Source organism: Mus musculus, chromosome 12 (genome assembly GCF_000001635.26).
Source record: "Mus musculus strain C57BL/6J chromosome 12, GRCm38.p6 C57BL/6J".
NCBI classification, from domain to species: Eukaryota; Metazoa; Chordata; class Mammalia; order Rodentia; family Muridae; genus Mus; species Mus musculus.
Genome location: NC_000078.6, coordinates 108,159,193 through 108,175,079, shown reverse-complemented (window position 1 = coordinate 108,175,079; position 15,887 = coordinate 108,159,193). Strand labels below are relative to the sequence as shown.

The following is a 15,887-nucleotide window of genomic DNA, read 5'->3' as shown; positions in this document are numbered from 1 at the left end:
TTTCTTTTTGAAGTACTGAGTTGAGCCCAGGACCTCCCAGGTAAGTGGTATAAATCTCTAGGCCTTTAAAAAGCTCTTATTGTGAGGTAAGGTTAGGGTAGGCTGTGTTGTGTTGTCCTTGAACTTTATGCTTGTTTGTTTGTTTTTTAAGACAGGGTTTCTCTGTGTAGCCCTGGCTGTCCTGGAACTCTGTAGAGTTTAAAGGTTGGCTTTAAACTTAGAGGTCCACATGCCTTTGCCTTCTAGCGCTGGGATTAAAGGCATCTGCCACCATCGGCTGACTGTTCTTGAACTTTTGACTCTCGCTTCAAGTTTCCAAGTAGCTGACAGACAGGTGCCTTACACTAAGTTCTCTTCCCCACCCCTCTGCTCTCCCCGAGCTGGCACTCATCTTGTCTCAGTCTCCCAATTCATTTCCATTTTAAAGATTACAGTTCATTAGGGCATGGTGTGGTCTTAAAGGCATTTACAACTGGGAGGTTTTAACAACTTAAGTTTTAGAAAATAAGCCTGACTTCAATGTCAACAGTTTTCTAAGTACAACTAAGAAAAAGTAAAGATCAGGAATGAAAAGAACTATTAAAGTTGCTTTGACTCTGAAGGATTTATTAGTGACTAATGAAGTTTTTGGTTTGTTAATTACCATTGTCATGGTCATCATGGCTTCTGCAGGTTTTTGATCTTTAACAAGGATGTGAATTACAGAGATGAAGGAAGATTTGTCTGATTGGGGGAAGTTCCTTTATAAGTTTGGTTCATGTCCCATATTTAACTGAAGTCATTCCTGCATACTTGGACAAAACAAACAAAATAGCCTTATCCTTGGAAAAACCAAAGAGAAAATCCTTATGCCCATATATTTTGTTACTACAAGAATATGTTGCCTTTTTGAACATCAGGGATAGCAGTGATCATGGCTGGTTTTGAACCAAATCCTCAATATATGATTGCTTATCCATAAAATCCATGGTCGAGAAGTACTCATGAAGCTCTGACACCAGCTGAACTTATCATGTTACATACATTAATTTTTCTTACCTGTGACAGGTTCATAATGATATTTGTCTCATCTGTTGTGTAAGGTGGTCACTTGGGTCCATGATAGATAGTGTGTGTCCAGGCCATGCACTTAGAATGAGAACCGTCATTTTGGAAACTGCCACAATACATGGCAGGAATGATATGGTTTCAGTAGCCTGGAATGTCACCCTGAAATAACCTAACAGCAGAATTATTGCATTCACTTGAATATTCAGGTTTAGTATAGTGCACCTGTCTTTCTGTACATAAGTTTATATGATCTCCTCTCATCTTAAAGGCTATAATAGGGCTGTGTGTCCCGTGAGACACTCAAGAAATATACACAGGGCAAGAGAATGGATTTTCTTGGTTGATAAACCACCTGGAGCAACCTTACAAAAATTAGTAAGATGTTGAGATGAGTTTCAGTGGGGCAGAAGTACCACTGAAGTGTGACTCCCTCAGGTTGCCTCAGAAGGACTTTTGCTGCCTTGCTCTCTGGAGGGCAGTGTACAGAGTTGGTTCACTTTTGAGAAGTTGGGGAGGGTGACATACTAGAAGCCTGGAAAAGGAGAACATGGAAGCCATCTTCACAGAATTTGGACAGGTCCCAGAGGAGTAGCTTACAAGTAAGAGACTGCTTCAGAAGTGAGCAGGCAGGACTGATGGCCATCAGTAGCCCACCTTCTTCAATCAGAGGACTCCAAGACTGAATGGAGTGCTTTAGGTTGTGAATTTGTTAGCCAGCCACGTTTTCAGACTAGAATCAGATGGTGGATAGTGAAGCATTGACAGTTGATGGTGACATAATGCTGTGCATAAGGGTTTACATAATCATCTCAAAGGTATCTTCCAGTCCTGATGCTCTGTAATTTTAGAATCTAGAATCTCATGTTTGGATTGTAAGTGCCTTCAAGGTGATTTAGCAGGTTACAGCTGTCCTGTCACCATTTAACACTGTTGTCTTTGTTTTAGAGAGAGCTGTAATGGAAGTGATTCCTGACTCCTTACTTTATTATTATTTTTAGATGATTATTTTAGATAGGAGCCTCGTGGGGACTGAGTAGATTCCTTTATTTGAAGGATGGTGTAGATAACAGAACATTGGGTTTGATGCAGCAGATAGAAAAGGTAGAGCTAATCTCAGCGTGCAGGTCTATCCTGCTGGCAGGGAGCAGGGAAGACAGCCCAAGAGTTAGCTCAGGTCACTGCTTCTGAGGGCATGCACGGTAGTCAAAGAGATAGCCTGCTGGCAGGCTGGAATCAAGTTAGTCACATGATCACTAGTTCTTTCATAGATGTCACCTGCTCATTTAGATGATAGATTTTTACCACAGAGGGTCATTTTTTGTCAATGACCAGTTTATATAGTTCCGACAAAGACAGATTTCTTTCCCCCAAGTGTAACTGATACTCCATTGTGTTCAGCCTGCTTGCCCAGTTGTCATGGTCTGGCTTGTCACTTGGAGGAAGAGATGGATACCTTTCTGTTTCTTCAGGTCCCTCAGTTTGTCAGCTATTCCTCACTGAAGTTAAAGTAATTAGACCTGGGCAGGCAGTTACTAGAGCTGTAGAGCTGCAGGCTGATCTGGTTGGTTCCCTCACTTTACTGATGGCATTCAGACACTCCTGATGCCTGCTGTATGGATGCAGTAGTCACTGATGGTGTTCATGCTGCTGCTTCTGCTGACTGCCATGGGGGAGGCTTGAGTTCAGGGTTCATCCACTCACAGTCAAGAAGCCAGGAGTTAACCTCAGTGTGCTTATAATTTAACAGCTCAAACCTTTTATGCTGAAAGACAATCAGATGGTTTAAAATTTAGAATTATTGTTTAAATTTCTGGAAAAATAGTCAATATTTTTGTGGAAAGGAACTTTTTTGAATTCTCTAGTTACGCTGCATTTATATAATAGTCCAAATTGTTCTGTAAAGAGATTAAAACTTAGATCTATGTTTCTGTTGGTACTTAAGTAGCTACTGAGTCAAAATCCGTTCTTTGAACTGCTTGCCTTGACTTCTTGATTCCTTTGAGTCTATGGCATAGAGCACCTCCATTGATTCCGGAGTGTTGTGCCAGTTGGTGGGTACCAGCCACACTGGTGTAAGTTATTGTAGCATGGCATGCTGGTCTAAGTTATTATGGTGTGGCATTCTGGGCCAAGCCAGAGTGTGCTTCTGGTAACTGTCAGTTCCAGTTAAGCTGGCACCACGTGAAGCCAAGGAAGGCACCACCATGAAGCACCTTGCCAGTGCTGGGTTTGGGACAGAAAATGTTGCCCTGTGTCTTTCTGTTTCCCAACCCATTCTGTGTGTACTTCATTGTGATGTTTGATTCTCATGGTCTACAGAATAGTTAGTGAAATGGGGAAGGGATTGTTTCCTGTTCTTCTATACACATTGGCTGGCTTCACCCCCTCAGGTGTATTTTACAGCTGAAAGCTTGGAGCAGGAAGAAGCACACAAACAGAACCTCCTTCAGAAGACACAGCTGCCAAGTTGGGTCAGTGCAAACTACATTGAGAAGCAGATGGTGCTGGGTCAGAGTTAGGTTTCCTAGGCAAATTGCCAAATACCTACTATCAAAAGTGTTTATTCTAGCTGTACTTATTTCAAAGCAGCATTTTCAGGAAGAACTTAATTAAAGTATCCTGGTGGCAGGGAGCAGAAGAAGGGCTGTAGAAGACAGCCCAAGTTTTAGCTCAGGTCACTGCTTCTGTGAGGGCATGCATGGTTGTCAAAGAGATATTCTGCTGGCAGGCTGGAATCAGGGGTTTATACTTTTGTACAAGTTAGTCACATGGTTACTAGTTCTTTCATAGATGTTGCCTGCCCATTCAGCTAATAGATTTTTACCAGAGAGGGTAATTTTTTTTGCCAATGTCCAGTTTATATAATTTTTTCCCATTTTAATTATGAATGCAAGTCATGTTTTTGCAACTGAATGTCATCTATTAGTACATATGAGTTATACTGTGTAATAATGCCTCTACCCTGTCACCTCCTCCTCTAGCATGGTCCCCAAAGTATGGTCTATTTAGTTCCCTGTATAGATTAGAATGGGAAATAATTAAATGGTGGAAGTTATCAGTAGTCACAGTTGTCCCTTCTTGCCAGTCAGCCTGCAATTAACAGTTATGTTTGTTTCCCTGTCTGTTACGCAGGGAGGTGGCTGTTTGGCTTGCTAAGTAGTCTATACTGACTTAAAAGGGCCAGGCTTGAGGGTCCTGTACCTTCTATAAACTTCTGGGTGGTGAATGGAGACAGGTGGGTGGACTTACAGCAAGGCCTACTTCTGTAGGTGCCAACTGAGAGTGAAACTCTGCTGGTTTCCCTACTAGTCTGTCTGTCTGTCCTCCCGCCCTCCTCCTCTCTCCCTCCCTTCCTTCCTTTGTCTAAAGTAATACTTATTGTTGTGGTTGCTGTTTAGGCCTCACTTCTGCTTCTCCCATGATAGTTCATATGCTATTTCAGTCTAAACTTCAGGGGAGAGTATCTTTCACTTACCCTTGTGCTATACAGCTAACATTTCTTTTTGTTAAGTTTTGTTTTTCGGTTTTTCGAGACAGGGTTTCTCTGTGTAGCCCTGGGTGTCCTGGAACTCACTCTGTAGACCAGGCTGGCCTTGAACTCAGAAATCCGCCTGCCTCTGCCTCCCAAGTGCTGGGATTAAAGGCGTGCGCCACCACGCCTGGCTCAGCTAACATTTCTCATGAGAGCAAGGGGGAAAGGGATAGAGAAAGAGTAAGTGCATAGGTGCTTAATTTAGCATATGTTTACATGAATATGTAGAAGGAGTATTAGTAATATTTGGTCTTTATAGGACACTGGTGAGTGAGTACCTACCCCCTCTCCCCCCACACACTCAGACTGTTAAAGATGTGCTTGGTACCTCTTTGACAGCTCTGTTTAAAAGTTGGAAGCAACAGGCACCCAAGTTAACTGAATCACAGAATGAACCATTGTGTGTAGCAAAGTTTTGAATCACAAGTGTGAAGTCTGGGTAATCATTTCAAATCCACAAGGTTAGGGAGATCACACAGCATAGATGAATTTTGAAGTGAAAACTGTCAAAGCAGAATTGGATTTAGGAAACGACTTTACTACCTGATTCTTTCAGTCATCCTTCTTACACTGTACTTCCTTGCCCTCTGTCTTCTGTTACTTGGGCATTTGGAGAATTATCTCTGCCGCTTTGCTTTGGGTGTGACTTAATTTCTGGTCTCAATGCTGAGACCTGTAGGCCTGGCTTTCCCTGGTTTTGATGTCCTTCACATTGGTCACTATTGCCTACCCAGGGGATAGGGGAGCTTGTTTACTCAAGTGCCTTTATGTTTAGAGTCAGCCTGGATGGTGCAGCTGATCCATGGCTTCAAGCTGGGGTCTGCTGCTTGGTGCCTCTGGTCTCTTGGCCAAGTCACAGCATCCTCTCAGCTTCCTAAGAGCTGGAGTCCTCAGTATCGACCTTACTAAGCTGTGGTGGCCACATGGACAAATGCTTGTGGCCCTTGTCGCAAGTATCCCCTTTCCCCCTGAGCTTCCAGCTGTGCTTGGTCATAGCTCTTCCTTTGGTACCAGAAACAAATAATATCCTGCTTAGCTGCTTTCAGAGAGAGAAAACCACAAAAAATATGAATGTATTTCCAGAGGTTCTGTTATTTAATATACGAAAGTCTTTCCATATATGCACAATGGTCAAGCTGTGTCTCACCCACCCTGTATAAATGTATATTTTTACTTTAGGAATTGTCCTCATTTTTCAGTAGAACTCATGAAACATGAAGTCATTGTTTCATGACTGTGTATAGTTTGTATATGAGAACCCCGACACTTACCTTTTGAGTGGAACAGATTAAGAGACTGCCCAACTTAGAATCCTGTGCTTTCGGGAGATGTGTTCTGATGAGGAACCAGACAGTTACTCTCCTTCCCTTTTGTAAGTGGAGATTCTGTGTGGACCAGCGCTGATTACTTCCTGTCTCTTAGAAGCTGCAGGACTGTGGGAGGGAAGCAGTCCAAAGAAACAAGAGACCAAATCCTAATATAAACCAAGCCTTTATCATCTGTTAATGACCTTGCCTTTGAACTTTCCTCACTGATTTTCATAGGAGTGATAGCTTCAAGAAAGAGCTTAGGATTCCCTAAGGCAGCCCCTGTTGACAGTTTTTGCAGGGTCTCAAAGTATGTGGGAAACGATACCAGAAGCCTAACGAGACATGGCTGTGTTCCAGAACACAGACCAACCCATGGAGCTAAGTAGTGTAAAGGATAGTTAGAGTGAAGCCAAGCAGGTAGAGTAGGGTGAACTTGCTGGGAGATCAGGTGTTAAGTTGAGCAAAAGAAACCTGTACAGTATATAAACAAGATTGTGTATGTAAAGTTCAAGAAGAGGAAACTAGTAAAGGGGACTAGAAAGAAGGAAGGTAAGCTAGGTGATGCCTCTGGAGATGCTGTGGATTAGAAAGAGCCTGGTAGGTGGTTGGGGTGCACTGGATGGTCTCCTCACTTTACTGGAGGTGGAAACTGTGTCGCATGTGGATAAGTCAATGAAGCTGTGTACAGTCCAACTGTGGACAATAGTGGAAGAGACTGGAGTCAGGGAGAGAAGGGTCGAGCTTGGACTTTGGGGGAGAGAGAAGGCGTGCGGACATACACACACGCACACACACACTTCCAAAGGTTAAATTACTGACGGGGTTTCCAAGTTTTATCTTTAATACATTTGTGTCTATCAGTGTTTCTAGAAGCTGGCCACTTTTGGACTTAATTATTTTATTTGTATTGTTGTACTTAGCTGTATGACAGTTACTGCCAAAGAACACTGGTGCTTTCACACCACTGTGACATAGTTAATGGTCTCTCACACAGAATAGGTATTCGACCTTTTCTGTGTATCTCCAGGGAATAGAAGCTTGGGCAGCACCTGTAGGATCACCCATTACAATTCTGAGAATGCTTTACTTGACAGCTTAGTGTAGTATCCACTGTGGAGCAACTGCTCTATGCTGAGCTCTGAGCTGCAGGGTTGGACTTAGGAATATAAATAAGATATAGAGAGTTCCCTCAAGGAGCCTGGTGTCCCGGGCAATATGGAGAGGACTGGGCTTTGCGTTAGTCTTGTACCACAGTAACTGAAGAACATTCAAGAAGTTGCAGGGGTGTGAAGGACAGAAAACTATGACTGGGACCACTGGAGAAGCTTTTAGGGGATAGTAGTTTGAGAAGAAGCAGCGATGAATGAACACGTGACAGGTGTTGGGCGAGGACTGGCAGGAAAGAGGTGGAGGGATGTATTCAAAGGTATAGGCAATGAGTACTAGGACTGGGAGCCTTTGGACAGCTGGCCCATAAGGTGCTGTAGAATGGGATAGGGGAGGAAGGGATGGTTTAGTGCAGAGAGGGGTTTGGCCATGGAGAGACACAGACTGTTGTCAGAGCCTAAGCAGGAGGGATGTAGAATGAAGCACTTAGGTGTGAGCTGGGTAGTGACTGCAGTGCAGGGGTTGTTTTGTGATGGATTTAACCAGTATTTAAACCTGTTGGTCTGGAAGAACTTTTAAGGTCTTTTGACCCTGAACTACCATGTGCTTCCTGGTATATAAATGGAGGCAGTGTGGGAGTGATGCTGCTCAGTGTAAATTATAGCTTAAATTTCTTACCTGCTAGGTGACCTCAGACAGAGAAAGGACATGATCATCCGGGAAGCTGATCTTAACTCGGTGGTGCCTGATAGAGGGCAGACACTGAATATAGGGAGGTTGCCGTGGCTGCTTGAATGAATCCTTGCAGGTAGGCTAACACACCAGTGAACTGGGATGTTGAGGGACACAGGATCTAGGAAGTAAAGTCTGTTTACAGTCCTGGCATCACTAAACCACTTGGGGAGGAGCAACATGCTTTTGTAGGCCATTGCTGTTAAGAGCAGAAGGGTCTAAGAGCTGTTTCTCACAGTGCTGATCTTGAGTCATTTGGAGAGTCACAGGATAGCAGGTCTTGACAATAGGACTGGAGCCAGAGACCAGTTGCATGTCACCAATAGTGTGCTTCTACAGTTCTTGCAGGCCAACAGGTCTGCTATATTTGGAAGTATGATTAAAAAGTTATTACTACTGGGAACCTTGGTGGCTTTCATTTCTTACAGGCTGAGTTCTGTGAATCTTTTTTTGTTTTTGTTTTTGTTTTTTTGTTTTTGTTTTTGTTTTTGTTTTTCGAGACAGGGTTTCTCTGTGTAGTCCTGGCTGTCCTGGAACTCACTCTGTAAACCAGCCTGGCCTCGAACTCAGAAATCCGCCTGCCTCTGCCTCCCAAGTGTTGGGACTAAAGGCGTGTGCCACCACTGCCCGGCTCTGTGACTCGTTGTAGACGTACCATACCTCCATGGATCTGGGTGGGCTTGATTCCCACAGAAAGGCTTGGTGCTCTGTGTAGCCTGTGTCATTGTTCTTAGTTAAGTGTCAGTGATGATGGAGAGGGAGCACCTGCCTCCCTCTGGGACTCATAGGAAGAAGTGCTTAAACTCCTCCTCCTGCCCCTGCCTATCTTTTGATCTCAAAGCAGCTCCTTGCTTTTAGTTTCCTAACTGTTTCACATGCTGTACTGATGCCCTAGTATCCAGGGTGACTGACAGACACCCAGCGCTTCACACCCTTTAACTAGATTGAAGGTACGCTGCGTGTGATTGGATGCATTAGATGTGAAAGGGAAGGTGGGATCTCTTTGTAAAGAATGCTTTTTTCCTATTTTAGCACCTGCCTTCTTTGTGTGGCTGGTGAATCACATTCTAAACTTTGTCCTATCACGGTTCTTCATAGCAGATAGTCATTTCTTTCCCTTTTTGATGTTGCACATTAAACCCAGGTTGTGTCCTCTACCATTAAACTCCATGCCCATTATAACATCAACCCATTCATCTAATTATTATAATAAGTGACCAAAGTAGGCATTGTGTCTTCCCTGAGAATGGTCTAAGTCATCATCCCAGGGCTCCACAAATGGAGTGTCACTGGGGTATCCTGTGCTACCACAGTGAACTTCTTTCTAAACAATTGGATCTGAAAGTCCTAGCACTCAGCAAGGAGCTTACCCCCTCATTGGGCCTCCCCTTATTTGCTGACTCGCTTCACCAGGTTCTACTTGTGAATGGCCTAAGCCTTGCTTCCTGTAGACATATATGTCAGCTCCTCAAGGTCTTTACTCAAAGTGCCATTGTTATGTCCTTTGTCTTACTGCCTCATTTATCTGTGACTATCCTAGTCATTTCTCATGTGTCTGCTGGCACAAGGTTCATGTGGCTAAAAGTGCACGACTGACTAGAGATGAGAAACCCTGTACAAGGCCAGGGTCTGCATGGCCTGTGAAGCTTGTCTTCAGTGCCTACTTTTTAAAGCATTTTGGATTTTCTATGGAACAGAATATGGGCATTAGACTAGTTATCCAAAATATGTATCTTCAGTGTTTGTCTGGGAGGACTAAATTATCATTATGGCAAGTGGTTGTTTTAAGAAAGTGACGGAGGATCTAGTATTTCTGACCTTCCTCTACTGTGTGTGTGTCTGGTAAGCACTATCCCCTAGTTGTCCTGCAGTAACGCATCAATATGCACCATGAAACTCAGTGTAACTACACTGTGTAGAGTAGGATCGGCCTCTGCCCTGGTTTCGTGGGTGAGAAGGCGTGCACTTTGTCTGCTGAGACTGCTGTGCATGCTTCTCTTTCCTGTCTGGAGGCCTCAGGTTATTTATATTTTTTTCCCATTAAGAAAATTCAAGATATGAATTGAGGTAAGATCTTAGCATTGAAAAATGAAGGTGTTCCCATGCCACATCTCATTTCTTGTTATTATTCTTTGATGATATAACTTTCATTTCTTTGTCTCTTCTCTCTTTGTAGTCAGAAAATGGGTAAGAAGAGTCGAGTGAAAACTCAGAAATCAGGTACTGGGGCTACAGCCACTGTGTCACCAAAGGAAATTTTGAACCTGACAAGTGAGCTGTTGCAGAGTAAGTGTTCCGTTCCCCACCCCACCCCCACCCCACCAGCTGTCCTTGCCACACGGGTGGCATGCCTTTCACTCCTCTGCAGGGGTTTAGGGCTCCCTGGGACAGGGCCTTCTTTTTTTTTTTTTTTTTTTTTTTTAAGATTTATTTATTTATTTACTATATGTAAGTACACTGTAGCTGTCTTCAGACACACCATCATCAGACCTCATTATGGATGGTTGTGAGCCACCATGTGGTTGCTGGGATTTGAACTCAGGACCTTTAGGAGAGCAGTCGATGCTCTTAACCGCTGAGACTGCTGTGCATGCTTGCTTTCCTGTCTGGAGGCCTCAGGTTATTTATATATATTTTTTCCCATTAAGAAAATTTAAGATATGAATTGAGGTAAGATCTCAGCATTGAAAAATGAAGGTGTTCCCATGCCACATCTCATTTCTTGGGACAGGGCCTTCTTTACAGCAGCTTGTGCTCTGCCATTCTTAGAAGCCGTGGACCTGGACATTGCAGAGCTTCCCTCACCTCAGCCCCTCTGCAAAGTGGGGGTGCCTGTTTGGGCCTGGACCTGTCAGCCGTTGGGCATGGTCCTTTCCAGACCCACGGTCAGGGACAGGCTCCAGTGCTCTGTAGCAGTGTGGCCTTGAATGAAGTGCTGAGGTTCAGTGTCCATTAGCAAACACAGGTCACTGTCTCCAGCCCTTGACAAGTCCCACAGGAGATGTGGCATGTGAAGATGTGTCGTGGCTGGGAGCCCTAGGAAAGCCCATCATACCTCCTCCTAGAACAGAATAGCTCGCCTGTATTCTCAGTGACCACAAAAGAATGGTTCTGGTTCACACGAAGGCTGAGAGTTCCTAGTTTAAAGTGAAATGTTGTTGCCCACACTTTTTAAAGCTAAAATACTTTGATAATTTTGAGTTGTGGGTTCAAACTGGTGCTGCTGATAACCTGGGCATAGCCATGATTTTTCTGCCCTTATATTTAGGTTGACCCTTTCCCCTTATGCATAGGTTATATGTCAGCTAAAACTCAAGTAAAAATAGAGCTTTTCTTCAAAAATAGAAAGTGGCCAGTAGTCAGGCCACTGTGAGGCCACTCCCTGGGTGCTTTGAGCTGTGTTCGCCCTGCATCCTGCCACTGTTTTCCTTCCCTCCTGTTGGAACACAGATGGCTTTCACCCCGCACTCCTGCTTTGCTGTCACCTGTCAGGGCCTCAGTCAGCACTTGGTGGGGAAAGAATGAAATCAGACTGGCTAACCTGAAAAGTTAGGTGTCAGCACATCACCAGATCATGTAAATTATTTGCCACATGCTCTCCTCTGTAGTGAGACCGAGGGGGTGGGGGGGAGTAGTGGGTTTGGCAGGAGTATGGGAAAGAGACTGTCTTTAAGCTATTGTCATACTTAATGAGGCCGTGCTCCCAGGAGGCTGGCTGCCAGTATGTTCCAGAATGACCAGCCCTGGCCCTTAGTTGTTGTTGGTTCTGCAGTTCAGCTTCTTCAGAAGTCTCTTAGCTTCTTTTCCAGCATGACTGTGTAATGTCTTTTGTAGCACATACACATGGATGTGAAATGTTTGTCAACTAATTGACCTTATGTTCAGTTTAGCGGGTGAGAGCCATTGTTCTGGGACTTAGCTAGAAAGGCACCTTTGCCATCTAGAAGAAATCAGGGAAAATGCTTTTCAGTTTAGCTTTGCTTTCAGATTTCAGCTGTCGCAGATGAATTCTGAGGAGAGTTACTAGAAGGGGTGGGAGCATACATGGGGACACTGGGCTGAAGCTAGGGGAGGGGTATCCTTGGGTATCAGGTCATTTGCATGCTTTGAAAAGTGTACAGAGTATATCCATTTGCTTTCTAGGTCATGAACATATACTTACATGGCTAGAGTAGCTCTGTCCTTGAACATTCGTCAGGAACGAGATGGAAGCCTTCCTTGTTTTGTAGACTAGTAGGTTAAAGTGAAGGAGGAGTTCTTACGCAGTGGCTTTTACCTTACAGAATGTAGCAGTCCTGCACCCAGCCCAGGGAAAGAATGGGAAGAGTACACGCAGATCCGGGCTCTGGTTGAGAAAATACGGAAGAAGCAAAAAGGTAAAATTGTTGGAATGACGCTGCTGAAGGAAGCTGGGCATAGGCTAGTGGGTTCTGAGTAGTAAGCCTCAGGTGACAGTGCCTGTGACAGAAAAATGAGGCAGCACCCAGAGTCCCACAGGGACTGTTGTCCACTTGAGTGAAAGGAATAAGTGCTGAGCTCCAGGGGGCAACATTCGTGCCCATAAAATAACATGGGATAAAATAACATGACTTTTATTTATCTTTATTGTATGGCATATGTATGGGCCTTGTTAACTCTGTTTATTTGACAGTGAAGTGGTGTTGGTTAGTGTCTTACCAGGTGTTTAGGATTGACTCCAGCCCATCATTTTTCTTCCTGGCAGTGTTACTGTGTAGCCGTCAGCCTTTCTGGTTGTTGGGATTACAGTCATGCACCACCATACCCAGCCCCAGCCCGTCTTGACTAAGAGAGAGTTACGTTTCATTTCTTCCCTTTTTTTTTTTTTAAAGATTTATTTATTTTATGTATTTGAGTACACTGTAGCTGTCTTCAGACACACCAGAAGAGGGCATCAAATCCTATTACAAATAGTTGTGAGCCACCATGTGATTGCTGGGAACTGAACTCAGGACCTCTGGAAGAGCAGCCAGTGCACCTAACTGCTGAGCTGTCTCTTCAGCCCCTACCTCTTAGAGATTGGCTTTCATTTCATGCTTATGAGTATTTTGCCTACATGTGTGTGCATCAATGCAGTGCCTGTGGAAGCCAGAAGAGGGAGTCAGATGCCCAGAAACTGTTGTGCTCCACCATGTGATGCTAGGAATTAATTGAGCCTGGGTCCTCTAGAAGAGCAGCCTGTGCTTTTAACTGCTGAGCTATCTCTCTAGGCCCTGCACTGTACTTCTTAAGCTGTGTTTTTACGGGGCATATGCAGTAGCCATCTTAATTATTCTTAGCCAGGTTGGCAAAAGGACTGTCAGTTTGAAAAAGCTGTAGAGCACAAAAAGAGTATTAACATGCACAGCCACATGGAAGGTAGCAGAGAAAGTAGTGAGGAGTACACGCTGCAAAGATGACCCTTTATAGTCTGAACAAATGGGATCGCTTTCCACCTGCTGCCTTAAGTAGCCGTCTTGTTCTCTTTGGACACCTGAAATGGTGTAGTCTGTATATAGCGTGGATGGCCTCGGACTCCAAGTCCAGGAGAGCAGGTTTCCAATTAGTTCATGTGGACTTGATGATGTTAATTATCTCTCATCAAGTTGCCAAAAACATCTCTGCTTATCTGAGTCTGCCTTCTTAGATAGTGTTAGTAGGCTGCACAAAAGTTACAGAATGAGCAGAACGAAATTTCATTTTAAACTTTACTGAGCTCAAATCATTTGTCTTCCTTAGTTTCTGTTCATGCCTGGCATGGTAAAGAGGTGTGTCAGGAAACTTTACAGGGTGGTGAAATGGGTTAGGTTCTGTGCCTGTCTCCTCATTATAGTAGCATGCCTCTTGCTCCTCACTTGATCGTAATGGGACAGTTACTCCAATGCATGACTTTTCATCTTTGTGACTATTTTAAACCTGATAGAAAGTCTAGAAAAGAAAGTGGATGAGAGTCTCTACCCAGATTGTACACTTGCTGAACTCACATTGGCTCAGGTCCCCTCCTTCCTTCTACTCGATCATCCTCACCCTCCACCTTTCTTTTGATTTCTGTATTTGGTTTAAGAAATAAAAGATTCCAGATTGAGCTGTAGCTGTACACTGCGCTTTCAAAGGTCTTTGTCTTTACTATGAACACTTTTCTATTCTACCTGAATATCATATAAGTATAAATAGAAATATAATCATAAGTTTACATAATTTCTGTCATGCTTTACATTTTTTCTATAGTTATCCTTTACTACTTTGTGTGTTTGAGTGTTTTGCTTACATGCATGTAAGTACATCATGTGCATGTCTGATGCTTGTGGAGGCCAAAAGAGGGCGTTAGATCCTCTGGGACTAGAGTTATGGCCTACTATGTGGGTGCTGGGAATCAAGCCTGAGTCCTTTTTGAGAGCAGCCAATGCTCTTAGTTGCAGATCCATCTTTGCAGCCACATGCCTGACTTTTAAACACATGCTATACTTGTGTTTTTTGTGTGTGGACATCCTCAGATCATACTTACAGACTGCCTGTGTTAGCCCTGCATCTTTGTGTTTAGTGTCAGACCTGCAGAAAATTCTCCTCTCTTCCAACCAGCAGTGCACAGAGACAAGCTGCTGATGTTATTTGATGGGGACATTGTGAGGAGAGAGATGGCATGTGGCAGATCCCAACCACAGTTGTGGTAACTAAGGCTTCTTTCCCTTTGCCATTGATACTATGTAGCCGAGGCACTTCATGGTCAATGTTCTTGTCACATGGTCTCAAAACAGACTAGTGCTTTGGCTGGCAGAGTTTGGGTTTTTAATTCCCCTTTCCTGGAGCTTGCTCAGGTATGTACCATGACTACCTGGTGGTTAATTTTGATTATTCAGGGTAGGGGTGTTAAGATGAGGGCTAGTGTGAGTTGTGCTCTGCCTTTATGCTCTAGAGCCATGTGATGAAATGTGTCCTAAAGTAGCTCTTGTTTCCAACATGGATGATATAGGTCTGTCTGTTACTTTTGATGGGAAAAGAGAAGATTACTTCCCTGATCTAATGAAATGGGCCTCTGAAAACGGGGCTTCTGTCGAGGGTTTTGAAATGGTTAACTTCAAAGAAGAGGGCTTTGGTTTGAGAGCAACAAGAGACATCAAGGTGAGTTTATTATCTGTTGGTCTAAGGGGGTTTAAGTGTGTTTGAACCATTGTATGGTTTTGAGATTGAGCTCAAGGTATGGGACAGAGACCTCTGAGGCCCAGCTAAAGCTTTGTGGGTATGTAGGCAGCATTCTCCATCCTTGTGGGCTGCAGTGCCTTTATCTGACCACATGGGCCTCAGTCTGACAGCATTCTAGGGAGCTCTGCTAGTTCATCCTCCTAGAGAGCTGTGTCATTAACCTTGCCCTAGAGCAAGGCCTTTACAGGCCTCTGTGAGGAGACTATAGAGTGTGCCTGGTAGGATTTTGAGACTTACTACAGAAAAGGAACTGGAACTGGACTTAATGGTGGGAGAGAGAACACCTCCAATCCTTTGATGGATAGGGATGTAGGAGGGGAGGCAGGCTGGAAGGTAGGCCCTTATTCTGGATAACCTAGTGGCTGAAAGTGCTACTTACAGAAATGCTGCAGTAGGAGTGGAGAGGAGAACTGGGCATCTGGAGAGAAACACTTTTCAGACAACTTCTCTGCTCCTTAGTTCTACTGTCCTAAAGAGGAGGGGTCATTTAGTCACTTAGCTTGTTTGCCAGTGGGGAGAAAGAACTGAGCTTAGCCTGTGGGTGCTGGTTGCCCCAGGATATTCATTCTGCTTTGTACTCTCGCCCCGTGCCTTACAGAGCAAGCTCACATAAGGGCTTGGAGGGACCCTGTGTGCCTGAGATTAGGTGTGAGCATCTGCCTCCTTCTGGAACTCAGCAGGATATATTTTGAGTGACCCTTTACTATAGTCCCGTATCTCAGTTGCTGAAGAGCTTGAGTAGAAGAAATGGATATTAGTTCGGTCTCCTCAGACCTTCAATAACTTTTTGACCAAGCTCTCATTAACCTGTTGTCCTCACAACTCTGGCATATTAGGCATCTGTTGAGTACCTACTGTGTGAGGAATATTCATTTATTATCGTGTCAGATTCATAGAAAAATCTAGGACTTCTTCATGTATGATACTTATAATCTATTGTGGGGGACAAAGCAGAAAAG

General features: G+C 44.0%; 1 protein-coding gene across 12 annotated transcripts in view; it reads left to right on the top strand.

Moving 5' to 3' along the window:
• Positions 1 to 15,887, top strand: part of Setd3 (SET domain containing 3) — a 72,915-nt gene that overhangs the window by 4,266 nt on the left and 52,762 nt on the right. For 3 of the 12 annotated variants that reach the window (XR_003950065.1, NM_001364266.1, XM_017315133.1), the window contains exons 2-5: positions 7,685 to 7,807; positions 9,908 to 10,017; positions 12,015 to 12,107; positions 14,699 to 14,847. Coding sequence is in view for 5 of the 12 variants with exons in the window: in NM_001364266.1 (NP_001351195.1) it covers positions 7,794 to 7,807; positions 9,908 to 10,017; positions 12,015 to 12,107; positions 14,699 to 14,847 (366 nt within the window). In the remaining 7 variants the exon portion in view is untranslated. The remainder of the gene's footprint in view (positions 1 to 7,684; positions 7,808 to 9,907; positions 10,018 to 12,014; positions 12,108 to 14,698; positions 14,848 to 15,887) is intronic. The other 9 variants (XR_003950066.1, NM_028262.3, NM_001364268.1 and 6 more) reach the window with 5 other exon arrangements.